Source organism: Dipodomys spectabilis, unplaced genomic scaffold (assembly GCF_019054845.1).
Source record: "Dipodomys spectabilis isolate Male_0828 unplaced genomic scaffold, ASM1905484v1 ptg000119l, whole genome shotgun sequence".
Taxonomy (NCBI): domain Eukaryota; kingdom Metazoa; phylum Chordata; class Mammalia; order Rodentia; family Heteromyidae; genus Dipodomys; species Dipodomys spectabilis.
In genome coordinates, this window is record NW_024870796.1 from 3791928 (window position 1) to 3804195 (window position 12268).

Genomic DNA, 12268 nt, shown 5'->3' on the forward strand with positions numbered 1-12268 from the left:
CTGAATAGCTCTAGGATTACAGGTATGAGCCACTGGTGCCTGGCATCAAGTTAAGAATCAAGTTTGATTCTTAGGATCACAGAACAGACAGGATGAATGAATTAAACACCACAAACAGTTCTTGGGGAAGAAAACAACTTTATGTATGCATATACACACACAGGTGCATGTGTGCATACACACACAAGTTACTCAGATTCCTGTCTCCTACCATCTATGAAAGGCACTTCTGGCTTCTCGATGACCTTGTCCTACTGTAGAGAAGTCAGGGGCAATTCAGAAGACTTTTCTGTCCTTGAGGGTTTACCCATTGGGAGATCCTGGAACAAAAGTGTCAGACAAAGGGCAATCCTTCTACCTGTGCCTACCAGAATATAAGGACCTGTCAGGGACTGGGTGCTGGTGATTCATGCCTGTAATCCTAGCAACTCAGGAGGCAGAGATCTGAGGATCATGATTTTTAGCCAGCCTGGTTAGGAAAGTCCATATTACTTTTATCTATAACCAATGACTAAAAAGCTGCAAGTAGATAGATCTGTGTCTCAAGTAGTAGAGCTCCAGCCTTGAGTGTTAAAGAATAGTGCCAAGGCCCTCAGTTCAAGTCTCAGTATACCACCCCACACCCGTCAGGAGCTAGGCTTGGCCCTGTAGGAAGTGAGGGCTTTTTTTTTCTCCTCCTTCTTTTCAGTATTACTGCTTAAGTCAGCATAGATTTGGACCTATGTCCTGTTCTCTGAGTCTGGAACTGTCTCTTTGGGAAGAGGGGTTCATTCAGCCTCCAGCAAGTCTGATCTTCTATACCACTGACTACAACCTGGACATTAGGAAAGTTTCTGCAGGGCTGGGAATGTGGCTTAGTGGTAGAGTACTTGCCTAGCATGCATGAAGCTCTGGATTCAATTCCTCAGTACCATATAAACAGAAAAAGCCAGAAGTGGTACTGTGGCTCAAGTGGTAGAGTGCTAGCCTTATGCAAAAAAAACCCAAAAACTTAGGGCTAGTGCTCAGGCCCTGAGTTCAAGGCCTAGGACTGGCAAAAAAAGACAAAAAAAAAAATGTCTACAATGTCCACAGTGCCTAGGCTGTAAGCAAGACAGTGATGAGGGCCTATCCACACCACTTCCACCCACATACCCAGGATGCCCATTTGCTGGTGACAGATTCTGTGCTGGTTACCAAGCAACACAGCTCATCTGCATGAGTGCTCAATCATTGCAATCCTCACAATACACAATGGAATTTTCCTCATCCACTAGGACAAATGATATCGCATCATTTGCAAAGACATGGAAGGACCCGGAAAAATTGGGTGAAGTAAGTCAGGCCCATAGAGAAGAATGCATGTTTTTCTCTTATATATGGAAGCTAGATCTAATTTAGAAATTTACAATTAAGCCGGGTGTCGGTGGCTCATGCCTATAATCCTAGCTACTCAGGAGGCTGAGATCTCAGGATCTCGGCTCAAAGCCAGTCCAGGCAGGAAAGTCTGTGAGACTCTTATCTCCAATAACCACTCAGAAAACTGGAAGTGGCACTGTGGTTCAAGTGGTAGAGCGCTCACCTTAAGCTGAAGAGCTGCGGGACAGTGCCAAGGCCCAGAGTTCAAGCCCCACAATCAACCAAAAAAAAAAAGAAAGAAAGAAAAGAAAAGAAATATACAATTAAACACATACTTGTGTCATATGCAAGTACACACAAATGTATTAACTGAAATATGAGTATCTATGCAGGGAAGAATTCAGAAGGTGTAACTCCTTAGAAAAAACGAACACAAATACCAGGAAGCTGGTACTTGAGATGTGTGGGAGGGGAGAGAGAAAGGGAAGGTGGGTAGATGAGTTTAGTGAGAAAATGGGGAGAATGCATTCATAATATTCACTGCATATCCTACGAAACTAGGAAAACTGAGGGGAAGGGTAGAGTTGGGAAAGAAGGGGGAAAATAATGAAAACAGTGATAAACTAACATGTTGAATAGTAACCCTTTTGTACAACTACATAAAGATAATTTTTTTAAAAGCCCATATAACCCAAATTTTACCATTTAACCCTTTTATATATGTGTGCACAGTACAGGAGCTTGAACTCAGGGCCTGGGTACTGTCCCTTAACTGTTTCATTAAAGGCTAACACCCTACCCCTTGAGCCACAGCTCTACTTCCAGCTTTTGCCCGTTCATTAGAGATAAGAGTCTCACAGACGTTCCTATCTGGGCTGGCTTCTAACCTCAAGCCTTAGATCTCAGCCTCCTAAATAACTAGGATTATAGGCATGAGCTACCAGAGCCCAGCTCTTAACCATTTTTTTTAAGTGTACAATTCATGAGAGTTTCTGTGGTTGTGCAATCAACCTCCAAAACTCTTTTCATCTTACAAAAGGGAAACTATGTACCCATTAAACAACTCCCATTCCCACCCCCCACCCCCAGGTCCTAGCAACCACTATTACTTTCTGTTCCATGAATGACAACTCTTCATAACATAAGTCAAACCATACTTATTTGAGGTTTTTTTGAATGCTAATGTCCTTAAGGTTCACCTATGTTATAACATGTGTCAGAATGTGCTTTCTTTTAAAACTGAATATTTGTGTGTGTGAAAGACATTTTGTTTTTCTATTCATCTGTTGATAGTGGCTATCTATCTATCTGTTGATAGATTTTGGCCATTGTGAATAATACTATTATTCACATATATAATTATCTCCTTGACACCTTGATTTCAATTATTTTAGTATGTGCCCAGACGTAGAATTGTTGGATCATATGGTAGCTCTTTTTTTTTTTCATTATTGGAGTTTAAACCCAGGGTCTTGTTCTTGCTAGGCTGCTGTTCTGCTGAGTCATGGCTCCAGGCCTTATGTTTAATTTTAATTTTTTGAGGCACACTATACTGTTTTCATAGCAGCTATATCCTTCAAAGGCCATGTGTTAGAGGCTTGGGCCCAAGCTTGGTGCTATTGGGAAGTGGTAGAAACTTTAAGAGAGCTTGGGGGCGTGGCTCAGTTGGTAAAGTGCCAGCCAATGAGGTATAGAGTTTGAGTCCCAGTCTCAGGCTAAAAAAAGAAAGAAAGAAAGAAACCTTAAGAGGCAGGGCCTATGGAAGAAAATCAAGTCACTAAGGATAGTCCCAGGCCTCTTCTTTCTCTCTCATTGGCGTCTCTGCGCTGAGGAAAACAGCTTTGCCCTCTCTCACACACTCACTCCCTGTTGTACTGCCAACCCTCATGACCAACAGCAATAAAACTAATCAATCATGGGCTAGAGCCTTTGAAATTGTGAGCCAATTAAATCCTGCTTTTCTTTTCTTCTTCTTTTTTTTTTTGCCAATCCTAGGGCTTGAACTTGAGCCTGGACATTATTCCTGAGCTATTTTTTTCCCCCACTTAAGGCTAGCACTCTACCACTTGAGTCACAGTTCCACTTCTAGATTTATTTTTATTTATTTATTTATTTTTGTTATTGGTTGTGGGGTTTGAACTCTGGGCCTGGATGCTGTCCCACAGCTCTTCAGCTCAAGGCAAGCACTCTACCACTTGAGCCACAGTGCCACGTCTGGTTTTCTAGTGGTTTATTAGAGATAAGAGTCTCACAGACTTCCCTGCCTGGGCTGGCTTTGAACTGAGATCCTCAGATCTCCACCTCCTGCGTAGCTAGGATTACAGGCATGAGCTATCGGTGCCTGGCCCACTTCTAGATTTTTGATAGTTCCTTGAAGATTAGAATCTCACAGAATTTATCTCCCTGGGCTGGCTTCAAATTGCTATCCTCAGAGCTCAGTCTCTTAAGTAGCTAAGATTACAGGTGTGAGCCACCAGTTCCTGGCTCAATCTTTTTAAAAGTTCATTATCTTAGGGTTTGTTTTTTTTTTTTTTGTCCGTTGTGGGGCTTGAACTCTGGGCCTGGGCGCTGTCCCTCAGCTCTTCAGCTCAAGGCGAGCACTCTACCACTTGAGCTACAGCGCCACTTCCGGTTTTCTGGTGGTTTATTGGAGATAGGAGTCTCACGGTCTCTCCTGCCCGGGCTGGCTTTGAACCGCGATCCTCAGATCTCAGCCTCCTGAGTAGCTAGGATTACAGGCGTGAGCCACCAGCGCCCGGCTAACAATAATTAAAAGCTGACTAACATGCAGTCCCACCAGCAGCAAGCAATGTTTCCAATTTTTCCATATGCACACCACTTGCTATTTTATTTGCACTTTGGTAAATAGCCATCTGGAGCTTCCTGTGCCACCACGCTATTCTATTCATCATGGCAGCTACAAGTGCCCCCCAGCTACAAGTGCCCATTAGCCAAAAATCAAGTATGGAAAGGAAAGGCTGCTGGACAAAGCAAATTATGGCACATAAATGTTGAGTGTGTAAGAGTGTCCATACCTCAGGGTACCTTTGGGTACCTGTGAATGGTGTACAATAGGGTGCCCATGAACTTAGCAACCCATCCTTCACCTCCTGAAGTAAACAAAAATCAGACCAGACATCTAGGAAGTCCTGTTTCTGGCTCAAGTGTAGTCCTGAACTGAGATGGGACACGATAACTCACTGTCTTAGCTGCTCATAGATGCTACAGACAGGGACTGGGCAAGTAGTAGGAACTGCCTGGTAGGGGATCAGAGCCAGAGATGCACAGCTTCGTTAGAGCTCAAAGCAGACATGGTGCGTGCTAGGAGATTCAGACAAAGCCCACAGGCCCAGCCACCTTCCAGTGGTCCCGTGAACTCCACACCTGCCACTCCTGGCTGACTACCATTCTTTCCCAAGGGTGACTTTCACAGCTTCCTTCCAATCTTCTTGCTTTTGCACAGCAGAAAAAACTCTTTCTAAAAACTCTTCTTCTAAAAGGTCGAGCCTTGTTGCTTCCTTCCTTGCTTTCCTCAAAAAGTCAACTCTTCAGTATATATATATATATATTATAACTGGACTCTAATAGGTATGTTGAACTTCCTGAACTCCAGTTATTCTAATCTATGAGAACTCACCCCCACCCACTCCTGCCACCAGATCCGTCACCCTCTTTGCCTGGATAGATTTTACTTCTATTTCCAGATTCACCCCAAATGTAATCACTTCTTGTAGAGAAAGTAAGTAATGCACTAATTCATCCTAGGTCATACAGGAAAAACAAGCCACAATGTGCTTCCAGGGCAGAAGCTATACCTCAATGTCTATACTACAAGGTAAGGCAAATGGCGTGATGTTTGCCACACAGTATTGAGAGAATGAGATACAGGATTGGCTGAGGCCACTGTTTCTTGAGAGGAACATAAAACAGAGGAGAGGAGAGGCTAAGGAGCAAGGAAACCCTTACCTCTCTGGTCAATAACAGGAAATGAGTCCCTGAGGATGCTCTTTCTAGAAGGGACTGCCCTGCCTAGCATCTCCTGGTCCTTACCAAAGAGCAGCAGCAAACATGGAGAGGCAATATATGTTTATCTTGATTCCTTAAACTTACACAAATTGCTACCAAACCACTGGCATTATGTTCAGCTAAGTCTCTGGCCAGTCTGTCTCTCGAGTGACTTGAAGCCAGTTCTCTTGCTTTTCTGGCTCCTTGTATCCAACCAGCAACAGGAGCACTTTCCCCATTTTTGGAGACATCGAAACTCCAGGGAAGGGGCTCTTCCCTGTGTCTGAAGGCCTGCCCCTAGTTGGCACCTAGGTTCACCTAACCTTCCCATCCCTTTTCTCATTGGCACGTAGGGAAGTTAACTAGGGCATACACATCAGGGCAGTCAGGAGCTAGGCCTGCTCAGGCCACGAACATCTAGGCTCTTAGGAAACCACTTGGTTGTGAAACGCAGAAAGGAAAAGGCAGTTGGTGGCAATGCTCCCTTCTCCATCCTGGGAAGAAAAGCTTCACTCATCAGCCTCCTCTCTCTTGAGTTTCCTGCTGGCCTGTTGCTAGAAGCATAACCACATCCCTTGCAGGGCGCTGCCAGGGAGTCTCCAGGGGGATCTGACGCACACGGAGGGGGTCGCTCCATTCCCTGTCCCCCTCCTGGGCAAGGAACCTGGCCACCTACCTCGGTCACGATGGTGGTCTGGTAGATGTCCCGGCTGAACTCCCAGCCGTCCACGCAGCTCTCCTGCTCCAGCCGCTCCAGGTCCACGTCCAGCACGGGCTCCAGCCCCAGCGCCGACAGGTTGGCGATGGTGGCCAGGCGGTAGCGGCGGCAGCTGTGGGGCACCTCGCGGCCATCCTGCCGCACCAACGGGATACTGTGGTTGCGCCAGGCGCTGCTCAGGTTCGCCGTGTCCGGCACCCGGCAGTGGTGCTCCGGGGTCCCCGCTAGGAACAAGATGGACATACCGTTGAAGCCATTGGGGATGATGCTGGCGCTGAGCAGGAAGAAGATGAGGCGCTGGAAGGGGCCCCACTCGCCCAGGAAGGCGGTCACCTCCTCGTAGTCACGCATGCTTCCCGCCACTCCACGGACGCTCGCCTCAGGGGGTGATTGGCGCGTGCTCCGGGCGGGACCGCGCGGCCTGGGCCTTCTGGGGGGAGTGGGGGGGGGGGGGATGCGTCAGAGCTCCAACATCCAGGGGGCGCGCTGTGAGAAATTGGGCTGCCGGCGTGAGAGCGTTGCCGGGAGCTCCAGAGGTCTCGCGACCACACCTCCATCCCGGGCTGGGCTCGTGGGCGGGGCGCGGTTAGTCAGGGAGAGCCTAGCGGGAGGGGCGGGGCTTGTGGGCGGCGAGAAGGAGGAGGCGTGGTTAGCGAGGGCGTGCCTGTGGGTCGGTGGGCGTGGCTTTATGGGCGGTGAGGGGTGTGGCCCAGCGGGCGAGGCGTGGTTAGCGAAGGCGTGTCTAGCAGGCAGGGGCGGGGCTTTGTGGGCGGCGAGGGGCGTGGTCACGGAAGGCGTGTTTCGTGGGCGGGGCTTTGCGGGCGGGGCGGCCCCCACGAGGGGCGCCGGTTCACCGGGTGTTAAAGGGACCTTGGGTCCGGATCCCCTCCCCCGCTGCCTTCTGCGAGGCACCGGCCCTACTCCAAGCACATGGAAGGTTGTCGAGCCCGGAGCTTTGACTTCCCAGGTCCAAATGGGTGATCGAAAGTCAGAAGTCACGGCAAAGCAAGGTCTCGAGAAGGTCGATTGGGGTTTATGTTATGGGCGCCCTACCAGGCTTAGCTCCGGGCAACGTGCTCCTCCTCTGTCCCCATCCAGTCTGCGCTGCAGCAGACTCCCGCAGGGCGCAGAGTCCGTGCTGTCTGGTGTTCCTGCGGGAACCCTGAGGACCGATCACAGGGATGACAGGACTGACAGGATCGTGCCCAGCTCTCCCCACACTGCGCAGGTGGCTGGCCCCAGCTGACCGGGCATCAGCTGACGGGGAGCTCGCTTCTCACCCGTTTTAGGAGCTCTCCTGCGGGTCACCAGCCCGAGGAGGCCGCAGCAGCGTCCTTTCACCTTGAAAAGTGGAGTCAGGCCCAGAGCCTGCAGGAGATGAGCAAGGTCACTCACTGTGCACCAGAGATGTGACCTCGGTCGCAAAGGGGTGGAGGAAAAGGCTCCAGGGTGATCCCCCGTGTGGTCCTGAGGTCCTACTAGGGTCCCTGAAGAAGGCAGGTTCAGGTGCTGCTGTCATCAGACTTGGGTTCTGATTTTAGTCCCCTTCCCTCCCCCCTCCCCCCAGTCCTCCAGGGCTCTTTGTTGGAGCAGCTGACAGAATCTTCTTGGACTGCAAAGCCTTCTGTTTGCAGAAAGGCCGGCTCCTGTCTAGGTACTGAGTGTGTGTGTGTATGGGGTGGAGGAGATGCTAGGATTTGGTAAGATCTAGCCCTCCCTCCCTCTTTCCTTTCCTTCCTCCCTCTCTCCATCTCTCCCTCCCTCCCTCCCTCCCTCCTTTCTTCTTTCTTTCTTTGGTCTCTGTTGCTCTCTGTTTTGGTCTCCTCCCTCTCTTTATCTCTCTCACTGCCCTCTTCATATTGGGGTTCATGGGCTTATGAGATCCACCAGTTGAAGGAAATACTTCTTTGAAGATTTTTCCCAAGTGCATTTGCTTCTCCAGATGGTCAAGAGGTTGATGGCACTTCTGGTCCCCCAACCTTCTGAAGTGTCTAGACAGACCCCTCCTCTTAGACTGGCTACCACCATCTTGGAACTTCATTTTCCTTCGCTAGGTATTGTGTCCAAGAGAACTATGACTTATGTCTATTAATACAGTGAAATTGGTAACAGATTCCCTTTATTTTCAGAAGTATCCTATCAAGGGGAATACACATGATCATTACCTAACTTAGCTTGGATTTCATTCCTCCAAGATAAATTCAAATAATAAAGCATAGCCTGAGACAAAAACTTATGTGATGTAGTTTGAGTAATGATCCCCAGAAGAGAAAAATTAGGGAGTAGAGAAAGTGAATAGGAGTCAGGCATATGGCACAGGCTAAAATCCTAGCCCCTTGGGGGGCAGAGGCAGAAGGAGTGCTCTGAGGCCAGTCACAGCAAAAGCTGAAGACGCTCTCTGCAGATCAAACTAAAGCCAAAAGGGCGGGGAATGATTTCGGTGGTAGTGTAATGCACAATGCTCTGGGTCGCATCCCCAGTATTGACACAAGAACAAGAAAGAAAAGGAAAGAGGAGGGGACAAAAAGGGGGGGAAGGTAGGGAGGGGAAGAGAGCAAAGATGAACAAGGAAGAAGATAAAGTCAACATAATACTGTGAAACTGAGATGATTTTTTTTTTTTTTGGGTCCAGTCATTGGGCCTGAACTCTGGGCCTGGGCGCTGTCCCTCAGCTCTTCAGCTCAAGGCTAGCGCTCTACCACTTGAGCCACTGTGCCACTTCTGGCTTTTTTCTTTCTGCTTATGTGGTGCTGAGGAATCGAACCCAGGGCCTCAGGCATGCAAGGCAAGTGCTCTACCACTGAGCCACCTTCCCAGCCCCACTGAGATGATTTTTGACAATGACCAAATCAGTAACATGCTGTGTCTAAGGCCAAAGAAAATGTAGCCATACTAGTCCTGTCTCTTTTTTTTTTTTTTTTTGGTCAGTTGTGGGTCTTGAACTCTGGGTTTGGGCACTGTCCCTGAGCTCTTCAGCTCCAGGCAAGTGCTCTACCCTTGAGCCACAGTGCCACTTCCGGTTTTCTGGTGGTTAATTGGAGATAAGAGTCTCACAGAAGTCTCAAAGCTGGGGCTGGCTTTGAACCTTGATCCTCAGATCTCAGCCTCCTGAGTAGCTAGGATTACAGGTGTGAGCCACTGGTGCTGGGCTGCAAATTTTTGATATTGTATGAATGGTGGATTCTTTGCAGTAATCTTGATCTTTTCATTACCTTGCATAAAATGTTTTTTTTTAAGGGGGGGTGGGGCAGTCTGTCTTGTCGGAACTGATCTCAAACTTCTGGGCCCAAGTGCAACTTTCTGCTTCATCCTCCTCAAGTAGCTGGAGCCACAGGCATACACCACCATGCCTGCCTGCAGATATTTGTTTTGCTTACTGAATTGTTTGGTGTCCTTTCTTGCTTTTTACCAGCAGGAAGCTAGTGAGTCATTCTTTTCCCTCAGCCTTGTCTCACCCCTATTGCTACACAGGGCTAGGGTTTAATCCCAGAGGCGCCCTCCAAAAGAGCCAAAGGAGGAGGCATTTGTTTATAGTTTATGTCTCTATCCAACAATGAGCAACTCCCTCTTTACTTTTAATCTGTACATTAGTGAGAACTGATCAGGTGTCACTTAGCTAAACTATTTGCCAGTGGCTCACAAGGGTATGTAAATCAAACCACTTTGTGCTCCATCAGAAATGAATGAACAAGTCCTTTGTTTATAACAACAGTCTATTAGAAGGGATTTCCTTTGCCATTTTTTTCCTTTCAGGGCCGCCCCCTTAATGGAGTTATGGTGCAGTAACAATCCATTTTTGGCCAGTATGAACATGTCAAGTAGCCCACTGATGATGTGTGAGTCAGAGCCGAGTATGTTTCCTGGCTCCGGTTGTTGTTTGCACAGAACCACCCCACAAAGCCCCAATACTGACACGGAGGGAGGGAGGGAGGTGTCATAAGCGTCTGAGCCCCCCCACCCCAACAGACTTACATGCAAGCACTTTGATGATCTGTTTAACCTTCACCTTGAGTCTGCCTTTTCTACTATATGATGGTTTACTGATGATCCCCACTTTTATTTTATTTTATTTTATTTTTTGTCAGTCCTGGAGCTTGAACTCAGGGCCTGGGCACTGTCCCTGAGCTTCTTTTGCTCAAGATTGGCACTCTACCACATGAGCCACAGAGCTACTTCCAGCTCTTTCTGTGTATGTGGTACTGAGGAATGGAACCCAGGGCTTCATGCATGCTAGGCAAGTGCTCTACCACTAAGCCATATTCCCAGCCCCTGGTGATCCACTTAATATCATGATGACAAAATCTGACCATACCCAGCTCCTATCATGTGTCTGTGATTGCACAAAATTTTAATGACTCCTGTCCGGACTCCTCATTTTTATTGGGGCCAAATAACTGCTTTTCAAAAGTCAAATAGCTCTTTGCCACAGAGGTTGGTGTTTCTGCAGATAGATGCTGAAACTTGTGTGTGTGTGGGCACAGGCGCACTGGTCCTGGGCGCTGTCTCTGTGCTTTACCACTTGAGCCACAGCTTCACTTTCAACTTTCTGGTGGTTTATTAGACAGCAGAGTCTCACGGACTTTCCTGCCAGATCTGGCTTGGAACTGTGATCCTCAGATCCGAGCCTTTTGAATCTCTAGGATTACAGGTGTGAGCCACCAGCACCCTGACCTGAAACTCATTAGTACTTCTCAAGGACTTTAGGCAGAGTTCTTGTTCACCATGAACAGATCTAGTATCATGGACTCTGCTGGGTTTTATGGACTGACTCGCAGGGAAGCAAGTACTATATAGATGGACACACTGTACACCTTCACTCAAAACTGGGAGCCTTGGGGCTGGGAATGTGGCTTAGCGGTAGAGTGCTTGCCTAGCATGCATGAAGCCCTGGGTTCGATTCCTCAGTACCACATAAACAGAAAAAGCCAGAAGTGGCGCTGTGGCTCAAGTGGTAGAGTGCTATCCTTGAGCAAAAAGAAGTCCAGAAATAGGGCTCAGGCCCTGAGTTCAAGCCCCAGGACTGGCAAAAACAAAACAAAACAAAAAAAAACCCCACAGAACAAAAAAACCAAACCAAAACAAAGCAAAAACAAAAAAAACAAAAAAAAACCTGGGAGCCTTCAGAGGCACTGAATAGCCAGAGAGTAGTATGGTCCAGAGCTAGGGCACAGCAACCTGTCTTTACAAGAATAACTTAGTATGCTGCAGGCCTCTGGATTCCTAGCTTCACAAATAACAACATGGAGCTGGGCACCAGTGGCTCATGTCTATAATCCTAGCTACTCAGGAGGCTGAGATTTGAGGATCATGATTCAAGGCCATCCTGCGCAGAAAAGTCCAAGAGACTCCTCCAATGAACCAGCAAAAAACCAGGTGTGGCTCCAGTGGTAGAGCACCAGAAAAGCCAAGCAAGAGCACAAGGCCTTGTGTTCAAACCCCAGTACTAGGACACATGCACGCACACACACACACACACACACACTATTAATTAAAAGTAATAAAATTAACATGAAATTCTAGGAAATGGGGATAGAGATAAAATAAGATTGGCAACAACAGTGGTTATAGGAGTTCATGTTACTTTCTTTTTCTTTTTTTCTTTTTCTTTTGTCGGTCATGGGGCTTGAACTCTGGGTCTGGGCACTGTCCCTCAGCACTTCATCTGAATTCAAGGTGAGCACTCAAGCCACAGCACCTCTTCCAGTTTTTTGGAGGTTTATTGAAGATAAGAGTCTTACAGACTTTCCTGCTCCGGCTGGCTTTGAACTGTGATCCTCAGATCTCAGCCTCCTGAGTAGCTAGGATTACAGGCGTGAGCCACTGGCGCCAACTTTTTTTTTTTCCACCAAAGTCATGCTGTGTAGCCTAGGCTGTCCACAAAGTCAGGAACCCATGATCCTCCTGCCATAGATCCCTGAGTGCTGGGATTACAGGTGTGTACCATCATACCTGGCTGATAAAGGCTTTCTTGCTGCATCTTGCAGAGGGGCATCACATAGACTCATGAGAGACTGCTTTCCACACTTAGATAACAAAGCCTCGCTGAAGAGGACGAATTTACTTTCACCATAACAGTATGGTATTAATCCATTCCTGGGGACCCTAGCATCTCCTAAAGGTGACACCTTTTGTTACCAACCCTGTGGCAAATGAATTGACTTGGGTTTTGGAGAAGACATTCAAACCATCGGAATTTATTTATTTGTT

At 47.8% G+C, this 12268-nt stretch overlaps 1 protein-coding gene across 1 annotated transcript in view; it reads right to left on the bottom strand.

Moving 5' to 3' along the window:
* The window catches only part of Slc22a4 (solute carrier family 22 member 4), a 57507-nt gene extending 50890 nt beyond the window's left edge, over positions 1-6617 (bottom strand). The window contains exon 1 of the mRNA XM_042688993.1: positions 6020-6617. Coding sequence (XP_042544927.1) covers positions 6020-6412 — 393 coding nt within the window. The 5' untranslated portion in view covers positions 6413-6617. The remainder of the gene's footprint in view (positions 1-6019) is intronic.
* Between the last annotated feature and the right edge of the window lie 5651 nt (positions 6618-12268).